At 36.8% G+C, this 16,652-nt stretch overlaps 1 protein-coding gene across 1 annotated transcript in view; it reads left to right on the forward strand.

Annotated features, from left to right (window-relative positions):
* Window positions 1-16,652, forward strand: part of PRUNE1 (prune exopolyphosphatase 1) — a 52,870-nt gene that overhangs the window by 28,383 nt on the left and 7,835 nt on the right. Inside the window, 5 exon segments of the mRNA XM_031967490.1 lie at window positions 4,928-5,020; window positions 5,490-5,692; window positions 6,676-6,860; window positions 7,401-7,559; window positions 8,554-8,648. Of these exon segments, the coding sequence (XP_031823350.1) occupies window positions 4,928-5,020; window positions 5,490-5,692; window positions 6,676-6,860; window positions 7,401-7,559; window positions 8,554-8,648 (735 nt within the window).

Raw genomic sequence — 16,652 nt, forward strand, 5'->3', positions numbered from 1 at the left:
CTACATCCAGAGAGAATTATAGAGACTGAATGTGGCTCAGAACATAGTATTTTCACTTTTTTTTTTTTTTAATGGTATTTGTTTGCTTGGTAGTATTTTTTTTCTTTCTTGTATTTTTAAAATTTTGATTTTTTTTTTTTTTTTTGGCGCAGTGTGACAAATATGGAAATATGTTTAGAAGAATTGCACGTTTAACCTATATTGGATTGCTTGCTGTGTTGGGAAAGAGGGAGGTGAGGAAGGAAGAAAAATTTGGAACACAAATCAAAAATTTTTTTTTTTTTTAAGTCTTTTGTCTTTGACCTATTACCTATCTTTCTAAAGAGGAGAGCAAGCCTTGGAAAGGGCTTTTAGACCAAAACTAAATTGAACTTTAAAAAAAATTTTTTTTTAATTTGTTTCCACACTGAATATAACCTCTGATCTTTCTACTTCTCCCTAAACTTCATCCCTCTTAAACCTATTTTTCACCTCCATGGAAATTTCCAATGTTTTACTGCTCACTACTTTTTCAGATTATCCTCAGACCTCACTTTCTTCTCTCTCTTAATTTCAAATCTACGACTAAGTTATTTGCATTCTACACTGTCTTCTGTTCTCAAATCACTTGCCTTCTTGTTCTGTCACTATTCATATCTTGTCAAACCTCAGTCCGGGATTACTCCTATCATCTGCTTCCACTTCTATTCACCAGCTGATAAATGCAGTTGGAGAAAATCTTAAAACTTTGTTCACAGGATACATTACAAATTCATGGTAATCTGATCCTGTCTTTTTGGTTTTCTCCAGCAGATTGTTTCCTCATTCATCTTCCCTCAAATATTTGGTCTCTCAGTACCTTGGTTCTTTCCCTGCTGCTTTTGAACTTACCCAGATTTCTCCCATTCTTAGAAAATCTTGAGAATTCTCTTCCTTTTCTTAGTCAAACTCCTTGAAAAAGTTGTCTGTACTACTACTTACCTCTGCTTCCTCTCCTTTCACTTCTCACACCTTTATGATATAAATACCAACCTCATTACTCAGCTAAAGCTTCTTTTTTTAAAGTTACTATCTTAATTTAAAATTTGGTGGTTTTTTTCTCAGTCCTCATCTGCTCCTCTGCAGCCTTTGACACTGTTGGTCATCATCTCGATTTGATAATCTCTCTTCTCAGTTTTTATATTAGCACAATGAAGAGACAGTGATCTCTCCTGCATTATCCATATCATTCTTTCTGAGGTTCTACTCAAAGCTCTCTGTTTTTTATTCTGTATATCAGTTTTCATGAGTTTCATTTTCATCTTGCTGCTAATCATCCCCACATTTCTATAGCCAATCTCAGGCTGTCTCTTGAACATCAGTCCCACATCAGCCATTACCTATTGGACATTTCAAACTGAGTGGCGCAAACATCAAACTTGTTGTGTCCAAAAGTGAACTCATTATCATTCTTATTTCATTCCCTTCCTAAATTTCCCATTTTTGTGTAAGGCACTACAAGCTTTGCAGTCTCCCAGGTTTTTAATCTTTTCATTAATTCTCAACGACACTCTCTCTTCTTCACCTCACATATCTAGTCACTAGCTGATATTGCTGTTTCTCAGTGTACATCTCTGGCATCTTCAAAATTTCTTTACTTGAACAGCTACTACCTTAGTTCAGGCCTTCATCACTTTTTACATAGATTATTTTTAACATACTCCTTATTGGTCTCACTATTCCTTCATTCCTTTTTCTAGTCTGTCCTCCATTGTAGCCAGAGTAATTTTCCTTAAGGGCAAATCTGACCACTTGACTCCCATATTTATAAAATTTCCTATGAATCCCTACTACCTCTAGGACAGTATATTATATATTAAGTCCTCTGTGTTTGGCTTTTAAGACCTTTTACAAACTGGCTCTAATCTATCTTTAAAGTTTTAATGGACATTACTCTGTCCTCCACTCTGCAGTCCAGTCAGACAAGATATTCGCTCCATTTTCTATCTCTTTACCTTTGTTCCACCACCCCCATATGCCTGAAATGCACCTTGTCTTTACCTCTACTTCATATAGTTCTATGCAACTCAAGCAACACATTCTTTTTTCATTTCTATATACAGTGTGGCACAGGAGGATTGCATATGAAACTTCAAATTTCCATTATACAGAGCTTGCTTGTTTTTTGTTTTTTATATACATTTAACATGAAACTTTGCTTGTTTGGGATTCCTTCTGTTCTCAACTTTTATTCTCCATATATTTTCCTCTCCATATCTAAAAATATATGTCCTGTTATATGTTGATCCTTCATCTCTTGGGTGGTGGGGTACATATTTCATCAGTTTTTACATTTTTGCTTTTTACAATACTGTTGTTTTGTAAATTATTCTGATTCTGCTCACTTTACTCTGCATCAGTTCATAACTAATAACAAGAATTCTTGGTTTTCTCTAAAATGATTCTTTTTTTTTCATTTCTAACACCACCATAATTTATATTGTGTCCACCTATCACATTTTATTCAGTCATTCCCTAACCAGTAACCACTCCCTTAGTTTCCAATTCTTTTTACCCTTACACAAGAAGTCTTTCCTGATCTTTCCCCAGTGCCCTCCTTCCCCCGAAAAATACATAATAAAGTGTATTGAATTACTTTATATATATTTGTATATATCTACTTTACATTTATGCTATACATATTTATATATGAACTTGTATTATTTGTGAGTAGAGATTGTTTCTTTTGCTTGTATCCCTGGTACCTGGAAAAATCCCTTGTACATAATGGGTCCTTAGTGTTTATTGTTTGAACAATTGAGAAGGAATCGTCAGAGGGGATCCTACTAAGGATAGGGATTTCAGGTGCTACTCCCAGAAATGATTAATTCATAAAGAGCAAGTTTGGAAAGAAAGATGAGCCAGTGGGTTGATGTCATTCCCTAGACTGATATGGGTCCAAGGGGCTTAGAAAAAGGAACACTTCCTATGAAGGGGAAGACCCACTGGTCTAGTAAAAAGAGGACCTGGGAAGTAGGAAGTCTTTGAAATCCGGTAAGGAGTGGGTTGTTTCTCCTTGCCAAAAGCTGCTGAGGTCAAATGAAAGAAGATTGAAAGAAAGCCTTTGAACTGAATAATTAGTTACCAACTTTTTTTTAAACACATGATTTCACTGTTACAAATTACTCCTAGTGAGGGAACCTACTTTACCTATGCATACTCACCCTTGTTGGAATACATTGGAGCCACCTGACAGTGGCTGCTAGAGATCTAATCCTGAATGGATCATCTTCTTGTGAGAGGATGATACAAGGAGACTGAGAGGCAGTTGTATTCTCAAGAAGACTGTTGTGTTGTCTGACCTCTCTCCTCTTCCCTCTGCCTCCAATTTATCTCATTCCCAGACCGCAACACCTGTGTGAGCAAAGGCTGCCCTGCAACTCCTTCAGATGTTATGATCCACAGCTTGTGGAGGCTCTCAGAGAATTGACCTATCCCTTAACACACCCTATTCTTCCATTTATATTCTTAGAGATTTGGTGGGGCCCCTGAGAGGCTAAATAATTTGTCAGAATAACAGCATTGATCAGGTCACTTTTAAGAAAACATTTTCTTTAGAGTAGGGGGTATCTAAGCCAGAATATAGAGGGTTAGGGAGAGAATGAGTCTTTGAAAAAGTGATGGTATTGGATTTAGAATACTTTGTCTAAAAAGTATTTCTTTTTCTGAGAAGGTGTAGGGGGGTGGGACTGGAAGTGGATTGTGTAGAAGGGTAAAGGGAAGGATTTTCCCTCCTAATAATTGAGATGGGATGGAGCCAGTAAAGGAGAAGAGATGGAAAATATAGGAAAGAGATCATGTGCTACTTGGGTTTGGAGGGAAAAGAGAAGTTTTAAGAAGAATAAGGTTTAGCAAAAGATGCCTATGTGGAGAGAGGGAAGGAGAAGAAAATGGGTAAAGATCCTGAACATTGTCCTCAATCAACATAAGAGGATTCAATATAAAAGCATGAATTTCCATTTTGCACAGTTTACTTTTTTTTAAAAAGTATATAATGCCACATATAATTATCAGAGCTATCCTGTTTTTTGTGCTTCCTTTAAATTTTGTTGTTCTCTGTAATGTTTACTTTTTTTCTTCCCTCTCGCCTTACCCCATTCTGGTGAAGGCTACCAATAGACATACTATACATACTTCAGTTTTTATTCTATTAGCTATATGTCTGGATGTTGAAAACCTCTTCCTTCTTAAGTCATTGTCATTGTATTTGGAATTAATTGATCTTTTAATATTTAGTGGAATTCACTAGTAAATCCTTCTGATCCTGATGCTTTTTTCTTAGGAAGCTTATTTATGGCCTTTTCAATTTCTTTTTCTAAAACAGGTTTTTTTTTTTTTTTTTAATATTCTATTTCATATTTTTGTAAATATTCTTCCATTTCACTTAAATTATTAAATTTAATATTTTTATTTTTTTAAATTTATATTTAATTGTGATATTTAAAATTTAATAATTTATTGACAGTATATTTTATGAAAGGACTACTTATAGTAACTTTGATTTTATCTTCATTAATGGTTTAATTAATATTCACTCATTGCATTTTTTAAATACTAGTGATTTGGTTTACTTCTCTTTTTTAATCATATTAACCAATGGTTTATCTATTTTATTGTTTGTCTCTTCATAAAACTAGTTCCTAGTTTTATTTATTAATTCAGTGGTTATCTTACACTCAGCACTTTAATTTTTAAGATTTCCAATTTGGTGTTTAATTGGGGATTTTAATTTGTTCTTTTTTAAATTGCATTACCAGTTCATTGGCCTGATCCTTCTCTGTTTTAGTGATAAACAAATTTAGAGATATACATTTTTCTTTGATTATTGCTTTTGTTATAGCCCAGGTTTTAATATGTTGTCTAATGCCCTTTTCTCCTCTCTTCCCAACCGCCTCCTTACTCTTTTCAGGAGTCCCGACCTCTGCATATTGTATTGGGAAATGAAGCCTGTGATTTGGATTCTATGGTGTCTGCTCTTGCCCTGGCCTACTACCTGGAAAATGTGAGTTCCTGGGGTATGGCTACTTGTAGCACTTCACAGTAGAAGGCTCCCTAAATTTGCTTTTCACTTATGCTGGGCACTTTTGATAATGTTTTTTCCAGACTTCTACATACTATTAATTGTCTTTTCCCTCTAGCACTTAGACTTCAAAGTCATTTATCATATCATTGATTTTCACGGCCTCACTATATAAAAGAATGGTACTTTCAAATATATAGATATGGAGTAACAAGCAGAAAAAATATCTGTGATTTAAAATTCACAAAATGACTAATGTGATAGATAGTAATCTATCATAAGGTTCCCAACCTGAGGTTATGTCAGCCTGCTTTTTCATTCTCCGTGTGTGTGTGTGTGTGTGTGTGTGTGTGTGTGTGTGTGTGGTGTCCTTGTAACCAAGAAATAGTCCATCTTTCCCTTCTTCCATCTACTCTTAACACACCAAATTTCTTTTCATCTTCCTATCCAGACATCTGAGTCCAAGGCAGCCTTTGTGCCAGTTTTAAATATCCCACGCTCTGAGCTAGCCTTGAGAGGTGATAGTGTCTTTATGCTTTCGGAACTTAACATCCCAGAATCTTCCTTGATTTTCCGAGATGAAATTGATCTTCATGCTTTGCACCAGACTGGAAAACTTACTCTTTCTCTTGTTGACCACCACGCCCTCCCAAGGTAAATGTAATAATTATTGTCAGTATTTATCAAGTGATTCTTCTTTGTCCAGAGGATATATTTATATTAGGAGACACATAACCTTTGAAGATTTGTGGCACACTGGTAATCACCAAAAAATAAAAAGCAATCTCTCAAAAATCCTTGCTGCTACGGTAAGTAGTGTCATAGATAATCCAACATAGTGATGAGCCATAAATTTTTTGGTTTTGATTTTGGTATTATTTATAGTAATGCTTAATACAACTGTCATGGTAAGTCAGTATACAATATCATTGTACTTTTGCTTTTGGAAGGAGATCAGAACATTTCTGTATAAAGGCATAACTTCTTGGTTACTTTTGAGTAAAATCTTACAGTAAATTCTATAAATATTTTGGTAGTGTTTATTTTTATCTTGTACTAATATAATGATCCCATCCCTATTTTTCTGCTGGAAAAATTATTATAATATATCTTCCTCATTATATTTGGCTCAAACTAGTATTAAAATAAGTTTTGTATTTTCTAAGCACATATTTTTTGTTGTTGTTGTTGGGGCAATTGGGGTTAAGTGACTTGCCCAGGGTCACACAGCTAGGAAGTGTTAAGTGTCTGAGGGTGGATGTGAATTCAAGTTCTCCTGACTTCAGGGCTAGTGCTCTATCCACTGCACCCACCTAGCTGCCCCTAAGCACAAACTTTTAACTGGTAAGTAGATTTTGGAGGGAGGCATCCCAGAAAGTGTTCTAAAGGGCAGAGGAAAGACAGTTCGAAAATGAATACTTGCTGCAGATGGTATATAAGATATTTGCACTACTTATGTATAATAGAGAGTTGACAATAGTTACCAAAAGAATTATACAAGTGAACTGAGGGAGATGGTGAATTGATGATTTGGAGAAGGGCTAAGAATCCTCGAAGATTAGCTTAAAAATCCTTTAAGGGGGACTGCTGGAATTTTTTCCCATAATCCCTATCTTTTCTCTCCCCCACCCTCACAGCAGTGACGCAGCTCTAGAGAATGCTGTAACAGAGGTGTTGGACCACCGGCCTCTGGAGCAACAGTATCCCCCTCCATGCAATGTAACAGCAGAGCTGGTGGGGTCCTGTGCCACTCTGGTAACTGAGAGAATCCTTCAGGGGAAGCCAGAAATCTTGGACTGGCAAACTGCAGCACTACTGCATGGTAAGGGCATTTTGGAAAGCATGGTGAAGTGTGGGGGAGCCTTTAGGTCATCTTAGTCCAGAATAAAGGACTTTTTCCTCTTTGCTTAATGGGGCTTTTTATATTAGAGTTCAAAATTTGTCTTCAAGCTTATAGAGTAATTTTCTTTTCAGACATTTTCAGGGAAGGTAGCTAGCTACCTGAGTCTTTGCAAGCTGTTAAGTATTAAACTTAATTTGGTGTTGTCTATTTTGCTTTGGGGGAAATCTCATCTATCTTTGCCTGTGATAAAAGCTTTCCAAGCCTGCAACAATCCTGCTTCTCTTTATTTTCACTTCTATTGCAAAATCTTTTTTTCCTTTCTTAGTTTCTGGGATTTCAGAAAATCTTAAGTTTATAAGTGAAGGAGAAAAAAAAAATCAACACAGTACTTGCTAGCCCTTTTTTCCTAGTGGTTTTACTCCACTCTTTCCAATGCTATATGTTCAGTTTGTTGAAGAAAATGTTTAGGGTAGTATGTGAAGGCAGAATTTCAGGTATCAATTTTCCTCATTCTCACAGGGACCATAATCTTGGATTGTGTCAACATGGCCCCTGAAGCTGGCAAGGTAACTCCAAAAGATTCCAAGTATGTGGCACAGCTAGAAGCCCAATTTCCAGACCTACCTAATAGGAGCAAGATCTTTGAGTCCCTGCAGAAAGCAAAGTTTGATGTATCAGGTATGAAACATTAAGCTGACTTCCCTTCTTAGGTTTTGTAAGTGGGTAGCCAGTGGCAAACTCTTCCTTTGTTCTGTTGTCATGCTTTGGGGCAGTTGGGAAGTTTTAGAGATAATGTAGGCTATAAATATAGGGTAAACACAAGCCAGAAAGAAACCAGATTTTGAATGAGACTGATATTTAATTAGTCAATAAGGAATATTTGTCTAGCAGCTAGGTGTCTTCTTGCTACCTGTGGTGTTTTGACTTATGTGTGTTGGGTGAGTTTGTATTGAGATATGTTCCCTTCACCCAGGAGTTCTCTGTCTAATCAGGGAAACAGAACATTTTAAAGTAAGTAAATTATGTATTAACTGAGTTTTTAGGTGAGATAGAATACTAAGGGATGGATTGGGTAGGGAATAGAAGTGGGTTTGGGTACTTGCTTTTAATCCAAGGGAAGAATAGAGTTAATGTTTCTAGGAAATGAAATTCTGTAAGCCTAGCCATTTACTGATATATATCCATTTTTAGACTTTTTTTTAACTTTGAGATTATTTTTTAGATTCTGTTCAAAATTGCTCAAAAACAATCTCTGTTTTCTTTTTATAGTGTTAATATTAGAGGTAGCCAAATTTATTATATGTCATTTTTGGAGTGGTTTTTTTCTTTATCTTGCCCACTCACTCCTATTGTACTGTTCCTTTATACCAGAGATCCTCAAACTACGGCCCGTGGGCCAGATGCGGCAGCTGAGGACATTTATCCCCCTCATCCAGGGCTATGAAGTTTCTTTATTTAAAGGCCCACAAAACAAAGCTTTTGTTTTTACTATAGTCCAGCCCTCCAACAATCTAAGGGACAGTGAACTGGCCCCCTATTTAAAAAGTTTGAGGACCCCTGCTTATACCTTCTTAATAGTTCTAGTCCTTTATCTGACTGAAGTTTCTTGGTCTTAGCTCTTCCTTTAGCTTCTTCATTCCATACCTTCACTTCTTGCCTGTCCACTTTCCAGGGCTGACTACAGAGCAGATGCTGAGAAAGGATTTGAAGACAATCTCTGGGGATGGTACCATGCTGGCCATTAGTGCAGTATACATGGATTTGGAGGTAAAAGCCAGGTATAAGGGAGTTTACTTAGAATAGGTATGGAGGAGACAAACCAATGCTTCATGTATCCTTCCCCTGAAACTTTAAATTACACTTGATGTATTTGATGATAACTGTTAGAGAATTTATAGTATTAACTCTAAAGGGGATCTTAGAAATCATTTAGTCTACCTATCTCGTTTTACACATGACAGAACTGAGTTTTTCGTTAGTCTGTGACTCTAGGTCAGTCAGCAATCCTGTTTATTGGAGGACTGCTTATGCCATTTCATGAATATACAATCATGGAAATATGTCACATTTATTTACAGTCACTATCCCTCTTTTGTCCTTTGGATGGTCTGAAATTTTGATTCTTCATTGAGTATGGTGTTCTAAGATTAGCAATTACACAATGACAATGGAAGAAATTTCAGTTAAAAAAGGGTGAGGTTTTGTTCCAAGGAGCAGTTTCTCCAGTGTAATCCAGCTACTTTGGAAGGTAGAGGAGAGGAAATAAAGGAGAGGTAAGCAACTTCCCCTTCCTACTGTCTTCTGCTTGATCCTCCAGCCTCAGTGAAGTGGAAGAGGAAAAGCCTTCTACCTCATGCTTTCTCCTTATAGGTACCATGTTGGCCATTAGTGCAATATACATGGATTTGGAGGTAAAAGCCAGGTATAAGGGAGTTGTATGGGAGAATTAGAAACTCTATTCCAACATGCTCCTCGAGCAAGTGTCATTCCATCAAGTCTCCAACCTAGTTCCCTGCCTTAGGATAGTCAAATATCATGACCCCTTCTCTAGGTTCTTGCTTAGGGAAAGGGAACACACATTTATTAAAGTCTTACCAAGCCTCAGACACTGTGCCAAGCACTTTACCACTATTAATCTCTTTTGATCCTCAGAAGAGCACTGGGAGGTAAGAGCCATTATCCTCACTTTACAGATAAGGAAACTGAGACAAACAGAATTTAAGTGGCTTGCCCAGGATCATGAAGCTAGTAAATGTGTGGCAGGCAGTGTTTGAACATAAATCTTTCTGACTCTAGGCCTAGCACTCTAATCACTGTTCCACCTAGCTGGCTTTACCCTTAGGTTATAATAATAATAATAATAATAATAATAACTTTAAAATTCTTTCTGAGTTCAGTCTTTCTAAAATTCAGTCTTCCACCTGGTCATATTTTACATGTCCCAGTGATTCTGTACCTTTGTAGGTTGTCATCCAAACCTCATTCCCTCTTCCACACTACCCAATCCCTTATTCCCACTCTCTGTAACCTAACCCCATGCCCACCCCCACCATGTTGCATTGTAAAGCTACTCAACCCTTCCATTGTGATCTCTGGAATACCTACCCATAGTCATTTAGCTTGTGCTCATCTTAAATATTCCTTTTCCACTTCTTCCCCCTCATGACACAGCCTCTCTGGCCACTCTTTCCAGCACTGGCTGCAATTTTATTCATTTTGTTTCATCTTACTAGTCAAGGCAGAGGAATTGGAATACTCCTTCTCCTTGGTCACTTTCAGGTTTCCTTCCACCATCATCACTCATTAACCTCATCCTCCTTAGAGATTAGCCAATCAAAATCTCGATAATTGTTGTCTATCTACTTGCAGGTCCCTCCTCTCTCTTATGCTAGGAAACTTCAACATACATAAGTGCTCAGTTCTCTAAAACACCACTCAGTTCCTTAACTAACTGATTTCTCACGATGGTTACTCTACTTTACTTTATCCACATACAAAGATAGTCATATCTTTGATTCTGCTGTCATTCACAAAGGCATCAACTCTGAAATTTCCTTACCTGATTACAATCTATTTTCTGTGCTTTCCATCACCAAATTCTTTTCTTATCCACACTGAGACCTTCCTTGTTCTCTAATTTTCTCCTAGACCATTTCCCTGCACTAGCCACACTCTCTTCCTTTCATCTCCTTGGCCCTTTAGTGAACCAGTTCAACTCTACCCTGTCGTCTTCTCTTTAATCTTTTGTTCCCTTATCAAAGTGCCAATTGAGCTTTGGCAAACCTTTGATCACTCCTTCCATCTCCTGCCTTAGAGCTCACACATGTGTTGCTGCATGAAGATGAGAAAATCATTCAATTGTTCTGTTGTTTGGGTCCACTTTAAATTTGTTATAGAAACTCAGTTCTTGATGCTGAGTGAAATGAGCAGGACCAGGAGATCATTATATACTTCAACAACAATACTATATGATGACCAGTTCTGATGGACCAGGCCATCCTCAGCAACGAGATCAACCAAATCATTTCTAATGGAGCAGTAATGAACTGAACCAGCTATGCCCAGAAAAAGAACTCTGGGAGATGACTAAAAACCATTACATTGAATTCCCAATCCCTATATTTATGCACACCTGCATTTTTGATTTCCTTCACAAGCTAATTGTACAATATTTCAGAGTCTGATTCTTTTTGTACAGCAAAATAACGTTTTGGTCATGTATACTTATTGTGTATCTAATTTATATTTTAATATATTTAACATCTACTGGTCATCCTACCATCTAGGGGACAGGGGGTGGGGGGGGGTAAGAGGTGAAAAATTGGAACAAGAGGTTTGGCAATTGTTAATGCTGTAAAGTTACCCATGCATATATCCTGTAAATAAAAGGCTATTAAAAAAATATATATATATATATATATATATATAATAAGACCAAAAAAAAAAAAAAAAAGAAACTCAGTTCTGCTCTCACTGCTGCTTGGCAATCCTTTTTCACATTTTCCTGATGTGAAAACTCACTGTTCCATCTCCCAATGGCTCTTCCATAACTTTTCATTCCACCTCAGACCTCCTATTATTCTCCCTCTACCATCTTTTCAGCTGAGAACCTTTCTTCATTTTTTACTGAAAAAATGCAGGCCAGTCACTGAGAGCTGCCTCTTCTCTTCTCATCTCATCTCATTCAGAGATTTCTGCCAAGGACAAGTAGGTAGTGCTATGGATAAAGCACTCAGAAAGACCTCAAACACTTCCTAGGTAACTCTGGGCAAATCATTTAACCCATATTTGCTTCAATTTTCTCATCTGTGCAGTGGAGATGATACTAGCATCTGCCTCTTAGGGTTTTGGGGAGGATCAAATGAGATAATATTTGGAAAGTACTTAACACAGTTGTTCAGTGTCTGACGCTTTTCGATCCCACTTGGAGTTTTCTTTTTCTTTCTTTCTTTTTTTTTTTTTTTTTTTTTTTTCTTATGAGGCAATCAGGGTTAAGTAACTTGCCCAGGGTCACATAGCCAGTAAATGTCAAGTATCTGAGTCTGGATTTGAACTTGGGTTCTCTTGACTCTAGGGCTGAAGCTCTGTCCACTATGTCACTGTGCTTAGATTTTCTTAGTAAAAGGTATTAGAGTGGTTTGCCATTTCCTCCGGTTCATTGATTAAAAATAAAGAAAAAATTAAAAAAGATAAGTAACTTGCCTAGGGCCAGATAACTAGTACGTTTGAGGTTACATTTGAAGTCAGGAAGTCTTCCTGACTCCAGGCCCAACACTATCCGCCATAATACTGGCATAATACTGCCATATTGCCTTCTTAACACAGTACCTGGCATGTGGTAAGTTCTATATATATACATTAGCTATTGCTACTACTGCTACTACAACATCAAGAGATGGCCCTTCTCCTAGTCAAGAAGACCTCCTCTGTATGTCCAAGTGATCCCATTCCATCCCCTCTCCTTTAGCAGATTCCCCTTTCTGTCATTCCCTACCCCCTCATCTATCTTTAGCTTCTTGTTTACTCCCTGGCTTTCCTAATGCCTAGAAACATACCCACATCTCTTTACCCTTAAATAATGCTCATTTGATCCTCCCATTCCCTCTGATGCCACAAAGCTCTCTTGCCCTTTGAGCCAAATTCCTTGAGAAAGCTATCTGCAATAGTTGCTTCCATTATGTTATGTTATGGAATATTATTGTTCTGTAAGAAATGACCAGCAGGATGATTTCAGAAAGGCCTGGAGAGACTTACATGAACTGATGCTGAGTGAAATGAGCAGGACCAGGAGATCATTGTATACTTCAACAACACTACTATATGATAATCAATTCTGATGGACATGGCTCTCTTCAACAATGAGATGAACCAAATCATTTCCATTTGTTCAATAATGAATAGAACCAGCTACATCCAGCGAAAGAACTCTGGGAAATGAGTGTGAACCACTACGTAGCATATCCAATCCCTCTATTTTTGTCTGCTTGCATTTTTTATTTCCTTCATGTGCTATGTGTACATTATTTCAAAATCCGATTCTTCTTGTGCAGCAAAATAACTGTATGGATATGTATACATATATTGTATTTAACATATACTTTAACATATTTAACATGTATTGGTCTATGGGGGGGGGGCGTGAGGGAGGAGGGGAAAAATTGGAATAAAAGGTTTTGCACTTGTCAAAAAAAAAAAAAATAGGTGCTTCCATTTCCTAGGCTCTCTCTAGTCTTTTCTTAACTTTGTCAGTAGGGCTCCCCACTGTTGGTTCAACAGTCCTGGTATTCAGTGACATCTATTTTGGCTAGAAACCTTGAGAGGCTTCCCCTCCCAGATTTTATTTATTTATTTGTTTATTTTTGAATAGGTAAAAGAGGCCATTCTATGCCTCATTTAGCTTTAATCACTGAATGGGTATTGCCCAGTCAAACTGAGACCTGTTAAAGAGTCTAGCTTAAAAAGATCACGGTCTCCAACTTCATCTGGGACCATCTCCAATTGTCCTAATCTATATTTTGGTACTAGACCCAGATGGCTTTGGAAGAGAAAGTAAAGCAGGTGACCTTGCCAACCTTCCTCACTTAAATCCAATTCACTTGCATGTCGTGGCATCTCCTTCCTGATGACATGGTCCTCTTTGAGAATAAAGCATAAAGGGCTTTCCTACCTCATCAGTCAACTGGAACTACTCTTTTCAAAGTTACTAGTGATTTCAGCTGCCAAATCCAATAATCTTTTCTTAGACCTCATTTTCTGCAGTCTTTGATGCTATTGATCATTCTCTCCTCCTTGATATTCTCTTTTCATTGGAACAAGAGGTTTGGCAATTGTTAATCCTGTAAAGTTACCCATGTATATATCCTGTAAATAAAAGGCTATTAAATAAAAAAAAAAAAAAAAAAAAAAAAAAAAAAAAGATAGTCTCTTTTCTGTGGGTCTTAAGGATTCCTAATTTCCCTATCTATCTGACTGTTCCTTCTCTGTCTCCTTTGCCAAATCTTCATCTGTGACGTTTTCTAGCTATGGTTGTTCCATAGGGTTCTGTCCTGAGCCCTCTTTTCTCCTTCTTCTATACTAATTCACTTGGTGATCTCATCAACTCCCATGGATTCATTTAAAATTTTTCTATCATTTTAATCTCTAAGCTAATGAGTCTCACAATCTATTGGCCTCTTCATTTCCCCTCTGCAACTTTTCTCTAATATATTCCTCAACACCTGATGCCTGGATTATTACAATAACCTGTTGGTGGCTCTTTCTGCCTCAGGTTTCTTCCCCCTCCATTCTATCCTTCTTTCAGCCAGTAAAGTGATTTTCCTGAAGCATGGGGTCTGACCATGGTAAATATTCCCAAATCCCCCCCATTCTACTCAACAACCTCCAGTGACTCCGTTACTTCCAGGATCAAAAGAACAATTTTCAGTTTCATATTCCAAACCCTTTGTAACAAAGCATTCTCCTACTTTTCCAATCTTCTCATACCTTATTCCTATCAAATATACTTCAGTCCAGTGACACTGGTCTCCTGGTTATTCCGTAAACAAGACACTCTATCCCTTAGCTCTAGGCATTTTCTCTATCCTACATGTCCAGAATGCTCTAATTTTCAGAAAAGGGAAGACAGTAATATTTGCAAACTATGAGCCACTAATTGATTCCTAAGAAAATGCTAGAAAGTAATAGAATGTAAAAGTTATAGTTAGTGAATATCTAAAAAAAAGGAAAGTTTCATCAAGAGCAAGTTATCATAGAAATATGTGTTATAACTGTTTTTATAATAGCAAAAACCTGGAAACAAGGTAGCCATCCATTGGGAAAATAGCTAAACAAATTATGGTATGTGAATGTATTAGAATATTCTTGTTCTATAAGGTGAGACAAAGTAGGTTACTATGAAGAAAACTAGAAAGACTTCTGTGAACTAATGAAGGGTGAAGTGAGCAAAACCAAGAGAACAGTTTATATAACATTAATATTATTAAGAAAAACAACTTTGAAAGACTTCATTATTCTGTTGAATTGACAAACATGATTTCACTGGACCAGAAGGATGCCTCTGGTGGAGTGCCCTTGGATCTGTGGTTGGTCCAATGCTATTTGTTATTTTTTTAATCAGTGATTTAAACAGAAACATAGCCATCATACTTGTGGTTATAGGTAACACAAAACTAGGAAGTATAGCTAAAATACTTTAAAAAATTAGGATCCCAAAAGATCATAATTGACTAGAACACTGAGCTAATCTAATAAGATGAAATTTAATAAGGATAAATTTGAGGTCATATATTTGGATTTTAAAAATTATGAGTGTAAGATGGAAGAGGTAGGGTTAGCATTTTGAAAAAAAAAGATTTGGGAGTTTTATTATGTTACCAGTGTGATATGAACCAACAGTGTAGTATGGCAGCCAGAATACTAAAGCTAAACATAGCTTTGGGCTGTCTTAAAGAGATTAGGAAAGAGATTTTTTTTTTTCCTGTTTTTATTTCCTAACTTCTAACAGTATATCTAGATCTGGAAATATATTGAAGAAAAGACATTGAAAAATGTCTAGAAGAAGAAAAACACAATAAAGAATAAAGGACCTTGAATCCATGCCATCCTGCCATAAAGATAGACTGAAACATAGAAAAGTCAAGTCTTAGGAGCAGCACCATGATTGCTAATTTAAAGTTTTTGAAAATGATGTCATGTGGAAGAAGCATCAAACTTCAAACATCAAACGCTTTTTGCCCCAAAGGGCCTAGGGGCTATGAATGGAAGTTGAAAGGATTTAAATGAAATGTTAGGGGAAACATTCCAAGAATTGAAGCAATTCCAAAGTAGAATGTACTAATTTGGGAGATGGTGAGCTGCTTCTTAATGAAAGGCTTTAGAAAGAGGCTGTAGCAGGATTTTATTTTATTTTATTTTATTTTATTTTTGATAGAATATAGATAAGGATTTGAAGGCTTTTCCATTTCTGAAATATTGTTATTCTCTAATTTGTTCTAGTATTGATGACAGTGTTTCCCTTTACAAGGTAAAATTCCCTTAACAAGGTCAAAATGTCAATGTGTGAATTCAGTGTCTGTCATGATTGTTCTCATTGACCTTACATGTAGGGTAATTAAAGTTCTTTTGGTCTTTATATCTTCCCTGTGGCCACAGCACACTTTGGGCATTAACCCAGAGTCAACATTTGTTTCATGAGAAGGAAGGGTAGAGAATCGGGTCTCAACTTCATTGTAGCACTGTTTGAAGGATGGTATAGGTGGAACACATTGGTGGAGAGAATTGCTGAATTCTGACAGAATAATTTCAGTCTCAGGGTAGGACTCTGTAGGACTAGCAGAGTTCCTAGAGAAGGTGTGACCTACTAGAGAGAATGTAAAGTAGTCTTGTCTTTTGTATGTGTATGTATGATTAAATAAAGTCTAGTGTATGTTCAATATTTTGTTACCCTAAATTTTCACATGAGCTGTAAGAACTTGCATATATAAGCCAAATTCTAGTGTTTCTGGGGAAAACCCTGGTAAAGCACAAAGATCCACAGATATACATTGGGAAGTCCCCAAGACTGAAGCTGCTACACATCAGATGACATCCAAGATGAGCCTGATAGGAGGATACTACTGAGTTGGAAGAGGCCCTTACACTGTCGGCAGGGAGGTGTAGGCAGGCACTGTCCTTGGTGAGAAATAAGGAGCCTCTGAAGATTTTTGAACAGAAGAATGACAAGATTGGCTCTATACATTTTAAGAGATTATTCTGTATTATAAGGATTCTGTT

This window comes from Sarcophilus harrisii, chromosome 4 (genome assembly GCF_902635505.1).
Source record: "Sarcophilus harrisii chromosome 4, mSarHar1.11, whole genome shotgun sequence".
Classification (NCBI taxonomy): Eukaryota; Metazoa; Chordata; class Mammalia; order Dasyuromorphia; family Dasyuridae; genus Sarcophilus; species Sarcophilus harrisii.